The sequence below is a fragment of the Xyrauchen texanus genome, chromosome 32 (genome assembly GCF_025860055.1).
Source record: "Xyrauchen texanus isolate HMW12.3.18 chromosome 32, RBS_HiC_50CHRs, whole genome shotgun sequence".
NCBI lineage: Eukaryota > Metazoa > Chordata > Actinopteri > Cypriniformes > Catostomidae > Xyrauchen > Xyrauchen texanus.
Window position 1 is genome coordinate 7,561,789 of NC_068307.1, and position 13,871 is coordinate 7,575,659.

Sequence of the window (13,871 nt, forward strand, 5' to 3'; positions counted from 1 at the left end):
ATGAGTATTTATTGCATGTCACAAATGAAACAGCTTGAAATTGTCATCAACCCATATCCTATTACATCATGTGAACTAGAAAATATAAAAACTTCCAGAAAATAAATAGAATTTGTAAAACTACCGGTAAATTGTCAAAGCCATAACTCATATCCCCTTTGTAAATGTATTTATTATATTATATATGACTTCTGTACATTGTTTTCATTGTGATGTAGTTACTATCATGGAATTTGAGAGAAAGAGTGTTTGATTGAATTAATTCAACGTATCTCACAATCTATTCTAGAATGAAGGATCTATTTACATTTCTGGGGTAATTGCATTCATTGCGATTACCTCTGGAACATTTTTTTAATGCTGAAATAAAATAAGGTACATGTACAAGAACTCTGTGCTTGTGGAGATTTGTGGAGAGGTTGTTGAGAATGAACAAAAATAAAATTAATAACCACATAAAGTCGAGAAGATATACATGTCATCATGGAAAAACAAGAGATTTGTTTTAATAAACAATTATAATTGAGTTGTACAGGCCTATGGTTATCTTGATGAAAAAAGAGATGTTTTTAAAAAGGCAAGCATGCTCATGATCTCTTTTCTCATCAGATTATTTTAGCCAATTAAAGGCCACCGACACACAAGGGGACAAATCCTACTAAAAATACATTTTCTCTCTATTATAAGTTGAAAATCTTGATCAGAATACAAATCAAGGGCAAAACAATCCACATTTAAATCAGTCTAGATAATAAAGATGTAAAGAAGCAAAAACAAATTTAGTTTTAATGAGTGGACTTATGTCCCCAGATACAATTATTGATATGTATCAAAGGACATATATTTATTGTCAGCAATTACGACAAAAAAAAAAAATATATATATATATATATATATATATATTATTGCTGTGTGATTTCAGATAACTTTGAAACACTTTTCTGTTCTTTAGACATTTTGAAAAATATGGCATACTGTATATCAAAAGTGTATACTTTCATCTTTAAATCATACAATTTTATATATAATACATTCAATTGCTGTAGAATTCACAGAAAACAACCGAGGAACTTTGGAAAGTCATTTGCATAATGTATTTTCTCTTTCTAATATTTACAAACCAAAAAAATTACTTTTTTCCCTTAATGCTAAAGGCACCTTTATTAGAGTGTCATTACACTATTTAATAAAAGAGAAAATTAATTTGGCTTTGACTGGCAGATTGCAACATTATGCCTACAAACAGAGATGTATATGTAGATTTACAGAACATTTACATTTGCAGTGACGTGTGTTTTGCTGCATCTAACAAAATGTTAATTTGTATCTACTGGTTAAAATGTACAGTAACACTTTACAATAAGATTCCATTGGTTAAAATGAGTTAACTACATTAGTTAACATGAACTAACAATGAACAATACATTTAGGGCATTTATTAATCTATGTTAATGTTAATTTCAACATAGTAACATTTTTTAAATCGAAGGTGGATTGGTTAACATTAGTTAATGCACTAACATGAACTAAAAATGTTAGTAGATAGAACTTTATTGCAAAGTGTTACCAAATGTACTTTAAGCATAGGTAGCTTTAAAAAAAACAGTACACCTGACAAGCTATTTGTACATGACGTTTATGTGGCTTGTCTCCTTACAAACAGCTCAAGTCTAAAAACAAACAAAATGATTTATGAGGAAATGCACCATCAAAAGTTTGTTTATCAATGTAACATTAAAAAAATATATAATTAATCATAAGAATAAACAAATAAGATATCAAATGATGTAAACAAAACATTATGAATTTCAAACCTGTTAGTAAAAATACACAACCACTTGAATGAATGTGAAGCCAACAGAGTGTTCAAAAAATAGCTTTCTTATATATGCGGTTAATAATATTGCTTAAAGTTGAGAAATTTGAAATATCACTCCACTCCATGCTATTAACACAATTCTGAAACAGAATTGGTACAATAAGTGACTATAAGGTGACTACTCACTCCACACTCCAAAATCATATACACGTGCGTGCACATATTTGCTCTGAATGCAGACTAATAATATTTTAATAATATGACACGACACAGAGATGCTAAAATGTCCCAAATTTTAGTTACAAGTAAGCTAAAAGTTTTGGATTCATTTAAAATTTGGAATACAAATTTGGGATTGTTGCAATCACTGACTTCCCGGGAAACTTAAAACACTGGGATATTTTGGATTCAAACTGCCTTACATCAAAGACAAAATGGAGATGCGACAGCAACTTATAATTGTACACAAGACAATCTCATACCCCTTTTCCACCAAAATGATGCTGGTGAGATGCGGTGCTAAGCTGGGGGATCTACAAACCTCTCACGGAAACGGCCCCCTTGAATGTTGACGTAACAGACCACGGACAAAATAGCGCATTGCTGCCTATGTTTATCTTGCAAAGTAATTTAATTCAGCATCTTTAAGCCATCACAAGCTGGCTTTGATCTAATGATCAGTAGTAGCAATAAGTTCACACATGATATTTATCAATAACATTATTTAGTTCGATCTAGCTATGTAACATCTGGTTTTGTTTTGGGTTTTGAATTGTTTTTAAAACCAGTCTCCTAAAAATATTACTTTTGACAATTTGTTTTGCTTTTGTCATAATTTTTGTCTTTTTAAGGAAACTGTCCTTTAAAAGTAGTCAATATTTTATGTCATTTTCATTCATTTGATAAATTTTTACTGTCTAGTTTTACTGGTAGACAACAAAAATAACCTTACAGTAGGTTAAACGTTACAGTTTATTAATATGCAGTATGAACAAAAGCCACAGTATCAAACTGTAATAGTTGAAGCTTTTACCAAATATAAAAATAAAACAAACATTTATTAAATTAAACATGTATTATCTTGTATAAGATTTTCTATTTTATTACTTCTCTGTTTTAGAGACAGTTTAGGATTTTGCGTATATCGCATTGTTATGGCAATGGCTTATTAACAACCAGAGATAATTCTGACTAGCACACAACTTAGTTTAAAGGAATATTCCGGGTTCAATACAAGTTAAGCAATTGCAGCATAATGTTGATTACCACAAAAAATTATTTTGACACGTTCCTCCTTTTTTTATAAAACAAAAATTTAGTTTAAATGAAGAAATGTAAAGCTTATGATTTTATAAAAACACTAGTCTTGTCTTGGGGTCAGAAAGTCTCCAAAACTACAATCAGACGTCACCTACATCACCACAAATTGTTTGGGATGGTTTCAAGAAAAAAAACCTGTGCTCTCATCCAACAACAAACTCAAGCATCTTCAATTTGCCAGACACTACTGGATCTTCAATTAGGACTGGGTTCTATGGTCTGATAAAACAAAATCCAGAGATGGTTTTGGCGCACACAGAGAGGTAGCCATGTGGAAAAGTACCCAGTGCCCACGGTTAAATGTAGTGTTGGATCTTTAATGTTGTGGGGCTGTTTTTATGCCAGAGGTCCTGGACATCTTGTTCAGATACATGGCATCATGGACTCTATCATATACCAACAGATAAAAAAATCTAAACCTGACTGCCTCTGCTAGAAAGCTTAAAATGGGCCCTGGTTGGTTCTTCCAGCAGGACAATGATACAAAACAAACATCAAAATCAACACAAAAATGATTCAATGACCACAAAATCTAGGTTCTGCCATGGCTATCCCTGTCCCCTGACCTGAACTCCATAGAAAACCTGTGGGGTGAACTGAAGAAGACAAATAGTGTGAACCTCGGAATTTGAAGGATCTTGATAGTGCATTGGTAATATCTTGCAGTGTTGTTTATTTCTTATCACAAAAAATAGTTTAATTATCTACATGATGCAAATTATTTGGCTCGTCTTCAAAATCAAAAAACATTTTCATCAATAATTATGTTGAAGGGATTAACACTGCTGGTACCAGCACTGTGTTGGTGGAAATGGGGTATAAGTTAAAATAGTGGACACTCCTGAGAGACACAGAGCATAAAAAAGAGTGCACGCATGCATGGAAGCACGCCACACACACACACACACACACACACACACACACACACACACACACTGGGCAGTTCGGTCACAAGTCTTCTTCTATATGTATGCTGCTTCTGCGGCTGCTGGTATTAGAGGCTCCAGGAGACACTGGAGAAAAGAGCACATCTTCAGACCTGACAGTGGACAGCGTGTAGCCCTCATCCATCAGAATGTCACTGAGACCCACATCAGGGTAAAGATCAGAGGCTGTGGGGTCATCCAGCTCTGCGAAGCTAAATGCCCCCAAATCGAGAGGGCCGTTGTCTGCCGCACCAGCCGGAGAAACAGAAGCAGGTACTGTGAGAAAAGGAGATGGGGAAGTCTGTGCCATGGCTCCTTCCATGATGAGGTGAGGTTGACCTTCTCCAGCAACGGGCTGCAAAGACTGGTTTGCCTGCTGTAACTGTTGCTGAAGGAAGGAAGTGGACATAGGAGCAGAGAGGCCGTGAAGCTGAGCTTGCATCTCTAATTCCTGTGGTCAACAAACAACAGGGGATGTTGGAATCCATCTTTTTACTGGATATAACAGCACTGCAATTTCCAGATTAGCATTTTTGTTCTTGGAAGACTTCTCTTGTTTCCTACACCTATTTTATAGGGTGATGGTGTACCACAGATTAGACAATATGCATTCAGTATACTGTATATGACTGTTTAATATACACTGTACATGTAAATGTAACTACTAGGGAAGTCACGATTATGAAATTTGGCAGACGATTAATTGTCAAACAAATAATTGCGATTATGACAATTAATTGTCAGTTTTGGGCTCACAATTATGACCATTATGACGATTAATTGTGACAAATTGCAATACTTTTGTCATATGTGTGCTTTATAAACCTTATTTATTAATATTTTCATGATTTCTTTGAGGCTTTAAAAAAATGTATGACATTAAAAATAATAATTTTTAATACCCAAATAATTAAAAATACTTATATTTAATATCTGTCTCTCTTTTTGGTCAATGGTCTTGGTCCATTTTGCATTTATACTGTTACTGTTGGAACCCAGTATTAGGAGCCATTTATATTATGAATATATTATCTCATTAAATGAAAGTGAGACCGGACCGCTTTGCATTCACTAAAATCCTTGTTTATATTTTCTCTGGAGTTTGGTGCAAACCCTCGCAGACGTAGATCGCAGCGATTCAAGTCTGGTTCAGAAGCGGTTAATCTTCACACGCTCTTCAGGAGCAACACTCAGTACGGCCCACAGTGCAGCTCAGTGAGACAGTCAGAGTTTAATTGAATTAAGACACTGAAACATGCTGTTCATTCTCTTATTTGGACAGTAAAATGTGATTGGATCTTAAATTGTTTTTTCCTTTTTAGGGTACAGTCAAGAAAGTTAACGTCTTAGAACACATATTGTGGATTTTGTCATTGTTGATCTTATACCTGTATGCGAAGCAGCAAGGTCTGGTTTGCTTGCTCCAGTTTCTTCTGCCTCATCTCGACCTCTTTGGCCCTCTGTTGCTCTTTCTGAAGTTTTCTTATATAATCAACAGATGCCTTCAATATGGTTCCTTTGTTCAAACGCATCTCCCTGCCATTTAAACCATTAAGGAGGTAAATATCCCTTTAAAATGAACATTGACAAATAAACTACTGATTAATACAAATTTCACGTAGCCTAAAACTTTAAACAAGAAAACTCACGGATCATTGGATTTGGGTATCAGAGCTCCTAGTTCCTTTATTCTGTCATTTATGTTAAATCTTCTCCTCCTTTCAACTGCACAAAGTAAATATATATTCAGGATGGGCAATGCAAACACTATATCAGTGGAGACAGTTTCTAGATTATAAACTTACTGAGATTATGATTATCTTTCTTCTGCCTCTCCTTCATGATAGCTGTGGTCTCTCCGTCTGAAAATAATTTTTTGACACTTAACTATTATGACTACAGTACCATATATTTAAATTGAACAGAGAAGGGCTTGAAAAAATCATTACCATTTAATTCCCTTTTGATATTAGTTAGATCCGCTGGACAGGAGTTGCTGATGGTGATGGTGGGGGTTGCCATGCCAGAACTGTTGTAGACATCCAAAATGTTTCCTGGTAGCTAATACAATAACAGAGAAGAGAAATCAAAAACACATCCAACGGCACCAAGAAAGAAGGTATAACAATATGGTGATTTTGTTTTGTAGCTGAGAATAGAGATGAATAGGTCATAACCAGAGTCAGGATGATGCCCGGCCACTTTTTCTAGCCGTCTTGGTTGCGAACTTATTTTTACCATTCATTTTTTCCATTAGGGATTTAATAAAATTCTCCATAAAAGAGTTATAAGCTTTAAACCAAAGCAACCAGCTCTGAGGGTAGTCACGCCACTACAAATTTTGATTTGAATCCAAAAAGTATTGGCAAAGTATGTGTACTTAATTATTTAATGAGGACATGAACTACAATTCAGTGAAGCATTGCGAATATTGTAATGAATTAAAAACAATGGAAAAATATAAGCATCTGGTAAGGATGCCCCCTGGCCACCTCCCTAGGGAGGTGTTTCAGGCACGTCCAGCTGGGAGGAGGCCTCGGGGAGAGATTACATCTCCACACTGGCCTGGGAACGCCTCGGGGTCCCCCAGTCAGAGCTGGTTAATGTGGCTCGAGATAGGGAAGTTTGGGGCCCCCTGCTGGAGCAGCTGCCCCCGCGACCCGACTTCGGATAAGCGGTTGAAGATGGATGGATGGATGGAAAAATATAAAACTACCGATTTAAAAAACGGACTTTAAGTATAGAAACAATATATTAAAATGTATTGCTAAATATTCATATCTCAACAAATAGTAGTTTGAGAGTGTAGGCGTCATTCCCAGTACGTCTTGCGAGTGGGCGGTCACTGCAGCGTTTGTTTGGTGCGCTTTGTTGGCCTCGATTATTGGATTGGTGGAGCGTTTCTCTTCAGGATTATGGGTAGTGTACTTCTTCAACAGGAATTCAGCTATTAAACACAAAGTTGAAATAATGCAGACCGATGGCTGTAACAGAGGTAAATACCATTGATAATAACCTCGGCACTCGTGGTAGGTCTGTCTTTATATGTTTATAAGTTGCCGTTAAAAATGAATTTGCCTATTGAAAAATGTAAGGGGATATTTACTTCCAGAACCAGACTGTTGGGCTCTATTAACATTTTTAGTTAGTAGCAATAATATAGGGGCAACTGGAATTTTCAGGGGTATTTTTTACCCTTATGAGAATTTTTTTCTTTTCGTCCAGTAAATAATACTTGTATCATAGAGCACAAGATACCATAACACAATAAAAGTTGATTTTTAGTTAGCTTAAGGATGCATTTTTTACTTCCCAATCCGATTACGATACATGAAATCTCAGTATCGGCTGATACCAATCCGAAACAATTTTTTTTTTCTTAATCGGTTTAGAATATCTATACCTCACAGTGTGGAACTTACTGGGGGTACTCTTTTATATGTAAATAAATGTTTTTTTTTTACTACACATTATATCAATAGAATATAGAAAAAGAAATTACATTAAAAATGCATTGCCAAAAATATATTTTTTTAATTGTCTACTAGATATTTCAGCAGCAAATTAAACAGTAATTCCAGCAAAAGTCTTCAGTAGAAAAACAAAAAGCCAATTTTCAACTTGCATCTGGATTTATATGGATTAAGACCGCTTTTTTTGTTCTCTTCAGTTGTTATAGGTTATCGGTCCTTTTCATTCAAAATATGGTGAATTGCTCCTCCGGTTCTGATCTTGATGCATGTTATAGCCGAACCAAACTATCGACCATTTACATCTAAGGTGTAGTTCGTTTGAAGTGCTCACATTTTCTTTGCGGATCTGAGAGCAGAAACAGCAGTGCTGCATCAGCTACATGTACTCTAGGTGTGACATAACAGAGCACCACTCATTTACATGCAGATTATACAGTACTGTTCAACAGATGTTTCACATTATTTACATCTACAGCTTTAGTGTGTTTAGTGTGTACATTTTCGACTCCCAAACATTACTTTTGAAAATAGAACAGAATAACAGAGAGCCCTGCAACAGATGGCATGTCCCCCACAGAGCCCCTCACTGAACATCTAGTCAGCCTGGGATTACATGAAGAGACAGAAGCAATTGAGACAACATATATAGATAGAACAACTGTGGTGAATTCTCCAAGAAGCTTGGAACATCCTCTCTGACAACGACCAAAAAAAACAATCTGTGTCCAGGTGTGCCTAGGAGAATTAGTGCTGTTTTGAAAGCCAAGGTAGCCTTTTTATGTCTTTATGTTTTTATGACTTTTTATGACGCTAAATGAAAACTGTTTATGGCATTATTTTTTGAAGACATCCACACTATGCAACATTTTTCACAAGTGCCTAAAACATCTGCACTGTATGTATATTTATTAAATGCAGCCTTTTGAGATTAACAAAGCCATCGAATGCATTCAAGAGACTTCAAATAAAATGTACGAGTCACATGGAGTACTTTAATGGTGCTTTTCTTATTCTTTCATGCCATTTTTGGAGCTTGACGGTAACTATAATGACTAAAATATGGGGTTAGAATTGATTCTAATTAACATACAAATGAAAAGAGATTCACAAATTAAAAAATGTAATGGAGTTACGCAAAAATGAAATTAATTCACAAATTAAAAAAAACGAGATTTACAAATATATGTTAGGAGTTTCACAAAAATAAAGTTAATTCACAAATCAATAATAAAAAAAAATATTTGCAAATTAATAAAAAAATATATATTTACAAATATATGTTTTAACTCACAAACACAACTCTGTCCGGCATTCATTTGGGGATCTCTTGCTGTGCATTTGTACAATTCAGAAACATTCCTTGCACGAGAGCTGCAGACAGTCCACAAAAAGGTGGACTCCACCCATCGTCTACACAAGCCAATCAGATAACGGACACATTAATCAGACCAATCGTAGCAAGTTCTATCTTCAACCAATCACACTTCATTTTACTATAAGGTTGGGACCAGAGTCACAGCGCTCTCATGAGCATGGAATAAGCACATACAGATATGCTCCAAGGCCGCAGATTCGGACACCATCAGAGGAATACTGTGACTTAGGGTTCGTATCATTTTCACATTTCTTATAAACATGTGTAGTGTCTTGTAAATGTCGACAGCTGAAAATTGCCCATTTGTAGAGTGTCTTGATCATTAGCTTTATAGCTAACCTGCCTGACTATATGAGGCTGCTATTTTAATTCTAACCAAGTTTCTTGACTGAAACTCCTAGCTACTTAAAGGGTAACTAAACACCTGCTCAGAGTCTGACTCCAACCACTAGAAATATTTGAAAATGCTGGAAAAGTGGGCAGACCCCGGCGGGGATAGAGGGAACGAACCGAGTGCGGGGCTGAGCGTGGGTTCACCTGAGACTCGTAGTGACGGATTAATTGACAGCTGCTGTCAGACTCTATGTTATTATTATTCCTCACACGGTCGCAAGACGACATGTACATGAATCTGCCGTGGTGAGCTGGAACCTGCTTACGTCAGCTGTCACCGCTTACGTCACGAAGTACCGCAACAGCCAATAGGAAAATTCAACTGGAGTAGCCACCGTTCAACCTGAAGAGGGCAGCACTCACACGTTTTTACACCATATATTGTAGAATTAAAACACTTTATACACAAATGTCAAAAAAATTACTTGAATCAATGACCAGTACTAATAAAGCCCCATGCTTACAGATCATTAACTAAAAAAAGTTGGTTTAGGGTTTAGTTACCCTTTAATGGAAATGTATGTATGTGTCATCAGAATCTTTACTCTTATTGTTACATGGCAGATCCAAACAGACACACTACTAGACACTATAAAAGATCAGCAGTACAGACAGTGCCTTTATAAAACATGAATCATAGATTATCTTAGGAGCACAAACCATAAATGAATACCCTATATTACACAGTGTATAAGATCTGCTATGGCATTAATTTGGTTTCACATTATGTTAATCTATTTAATAAAAGCAGTTGTAAGGTAATATTTATTAGAATGTTGCATTTGAGCACTTTTGTGTGAATGTTTTAGGAGGTACTATTATGGGGTCCTATCTAAAGTACAGCTTCATGTTCTGACAGTGATAAGTGACTCATTGGTTATTGCCATCTTTTGCAAATGTTTCCCCTGTGTACTGCCCATCAACTTTGTGCACTTGACTCACCTGCTCCAAACCTCATTGGTTCCACCTCCAATAGACACCTTTTAAAATGTGTATTATGAGATTCTTTATTTTTCAGTTATGTCACATATTTTTTAATTTACAATGTCATGTCTTGAAATTAAAGTGCAATACAACATTGAAATAAACCATAACTTTGTCTTTGGGTTGACTTACTTAAAAAATGTAAATTCTGTCATTTACACAACCTCATGTTTTTTAAAAACCTTTATATTCTTCTGTGGAATATGAGAATACATTGTAAAATGGAGATGCTGCTAATGAGGCTGAAATGAAAGCGAGGCCAGTCGCTATCATAATTATCTCCTTTTGACTTCCACAGAATTAAGTCAGTCATTTGGGTTTGGTACAACATGAATATATTCAACATGAGTATAAATGATGACAATATTTTTTGTTATTTAATTAACAAATCTTTTATTGAGTTCTCAAATGCCTATCAAGGCATTATGAGGTTAGTAGGTTTTAAAGAGTTTTTAAATATCATTTTAATCAAAAATGGATGCAAATGGACGCAGAGGGGCAGTGGGGCAGTGGTGGCTCAGCGGTTAAGGCTCTGGGTTACTGATCAGAAGGTCGTGGGTTCAAGCCCCAACACCACCAAGACACCACTGTTGGGCCCTTGAGCAAGGCCCTTGAACCTATCTGCTCCAGGGGCTCGTATCATGGCTGACCCTGCACTCTGACCCCAGCTTAACTGGGATATGTGAAAATAAATAATTTCACCATGTATATGCAGAAATGTATGTATAATGTGTGACAATTGGTCAAATTAAATTAAATTAAATTAAATTAAATTAGAGCTGGAATTATAGAAATCAAAAGCCTCAGCAGCCTTTGGAAGACTAAAGGACAGGGTCTGGCAGAACAGACACCTCACCCTGAGAACAAAATGTACAGTATATCGGGCCATTGTGCTACCAACACTATGCAGGGCTGTTGCTCACAAGCTAAATGCTTTTATGATGAGGCAGCTCCAGCAGAAAATGAACATCAAATGGTGGCAACACATACCAAACAACTCCATCCTTGAGCGTGCAACTTTACAAAGCCTGTATGAACTCCTTGCCCAGCGAAATCTGCAATGGACAGGTCATGTCATCAGGCTAGACGACCACAGACTACCCAAACTAATCCTGTACTCACAACTTCAAGAAGGGTTTCGCAGCAGAGGCAGACCCAAACTGCCAGCAAAACAGATTCCTCTCAACAGCGGGCAAACTCTCGCCAAAGACAGAAATTTGTGGAGGACACAGATTCACAGGATGTCTTCAGACACGATGGACAGCTGATTGTTGTGTTTTTTGTTTAGTTTTGTTTTTTAACACTAAAGCAAGTCTGTTGGCTAAAAGGCATAATTTTTTTGGTTACAAATTACAGGTTGTCATGCATGCAACTTCAAAAAACATTACATTTGAGTACATTTTACACACAAACTCTGGAATTGAAAATTACAACTGGAGTGCTGGCATTTTGCTCGATTTTGTTGTACATGAACATCCTTATTGCCACGTCATGGTGTTGTATCAGTTGTCTGAGAGCATTCTGCACAAATGATTGGAAAAAATAACAGTTACATGTTAAAAACGAGTCCATTACTGTACAGAAAAGTACATGTTGCACAAACAAGATTGGGCCATGAAGCTTTGTGATGTCTTGCCACCAGTAGCACAAAAGTCCCACAACTGTTTCCAACTTTTTGTGGTGCAGTGTTATTTTAGATAACGAAAATGGTTTTAGTTATTTTAATTTTCGTTAACTATAATAACAATGCTCCACATCACGAAATCATTATGTAACATTTACAAACCTTTCACCTCAAATTTCTGTAATTTTCTTTACCATTGCTTTTCTCACCGGTGGTCATGAAATCAGCACTGCCGCCCAATATAAAAAGCATCAATTTAAAACCTCAAAAAGGTACAAATAATAAATACATTTTTGAGTATTATTGACTCACCTTCATGCCATCCCAGTTGTTTTTGACTTTCTTCTGCTGAACACAAGCAAAAATATAATAATACATCAGCTCTGTAGGTCCATACAACACAAGTCAACAGGGTCCAAAGCTTTGAAGCTCAAAAAGCACATAAAGGCAACATCAAATAATCCATAAGTGGTTTAATTAATGTCTTCTGAAGAAATCTAATTGGTTTTGGGTTAGAACTGACCCAAATGTAACGCCTTTTTCACTATAAATCTTGCAAATGCAGTCTACAGGAAAGATCGCCAATGAGACTGCTGATGTCAAGATTTACAGTAAAAAAGGATGCTACCTTTATGTGCATTTTGGAGTTTCAAGATTTTGTACCGTGATGACTTGCATTGTGTGGACCTACAGAGTTGAGATATACTTCCAAAAATCTTACTTTGTGTTCTGCAGAAGAAAGAGAGTCAAACAAATCTGAGATGGCATGAGGGTGAGTAAATTATAATATTTTGGATTAACTATCCCTTTAATTGTTAACTTTCCAAAGATTAGTTAAGAAATGTATAAAATGTATAATCATCTAAGGAAATGCATATGGATACAGTGGAGATCAAGTTTAAATGTCCTTTGTCACTTTACCCATATTCGCCCTATGTTATAAAATTTGCAGGTATAGAGGTAACACAAGACTGTCCTGAAAAATGTAATGATGTTAGACATTTTTAAATGATACCAGTAAATGCTTCTGCTTGGGCAGCCAAGAAAAATACTAAAACTAAACTAAATAAAACTAAAATAAAAACTAACTAAACTGAAACTAAGAAAACAAAAACTAAACTAACAGACAAACAGTGAAAACTAACAAAAACTAAAACTAATTTGAAATGACAGATTGATATAAAATAAAAAATAAAAACTCATTTAAAAACCCAAAACTATAATAACATTGATGTGGCGCAGACAGCACCAGTTCTCCAGTATCCTCGCAACTCTTTTAATATTATTATTATCCTCCTGTATCTCACAGCACATTTACTTTCTGAATAAATAAGAGAAACACACATTGTTTTACAGGGTTAACATAATTATTTCTTGTGAGTAACATTGGACTGCCATAACACTAAGTGCTAAAAATATTGTTTGAAATATTAGTTCAATTAATTTTTTTATTTTCTTTAAATAGATTAACATAATGTGAAACCAAATTAATGCCATAGCAGATCTTATACACTGTGTAATATAGGGTATTCATTTATGGTTTGTGCTCCTAAGATAATCTATGATTCATGTTTTATAAAGGCACTGTCTGTACTGCTGATCTTTTATAGTGTCTAGTAGTGTGTCTGTTTGGATCTGCCATGTAACAATAAGAGTAAAGATTTTGATGACACATACATACATTTCCATTAAAGGGTAACTAAACCCTAAACCAACTTTTTTTAGTTAATGATCTGTAAGCATGGGGCTTTATTAGTACTGGTCATTGATTCAAGTAATTTTTTTGACATTTGTGTATAAAGTGTTTTAATTCTACAATATATGGTGTAAAAACGTCTGAGTGCTGCCCTCTTCAGGTTGAACGGTGGCTACTGCAGTTGAATTTTCCTATTGGCTGTTGCGGTACTTCGTGACGTAAGCGGTGAGAGCTGACGTAAGCAGGTTCCAGCTCACCACG

At 35.6% G+C, this 13,871-nt stretch overlaps 1 protein-coding gene across 1 annotated transcript in view; it reads right to left on the reverse strand.

Moving 5' to 3' along the window:
• The window catches only part of LOC127625810 (transcription factor E3-like), a 25,215-nt gene continuing 11,344 nt past the window's right edge, over positions 1-13,871 (reverse strand). Inside the window, exons 5-9 of the mRNA XM_052101191.1 lie at positions 6,015-6,126; positions 5,871-5,927; positions 5,715-5,790; positions 5,454-5,601; positions 1-4,516 (exon numbers count right to left, since the gene is read on the reverse strand). Of these exons, the coding sequence (XP_051957151.1) occupies positions 4,088-4,516; positions 5,454-5,601; positions 5,715-5,790; positions 5,871-5,927; positions 6,015-6,126 (822 nt within the window). The 3' untranslated portion in view covers positions 1-4,087. The remainder of the gene's footprint in view (positions 4,517-5,453; positions 5,602-5,714; positions 5,791-5,870; positions 5,928-6,014; positions 6,127-13,871) is intronic.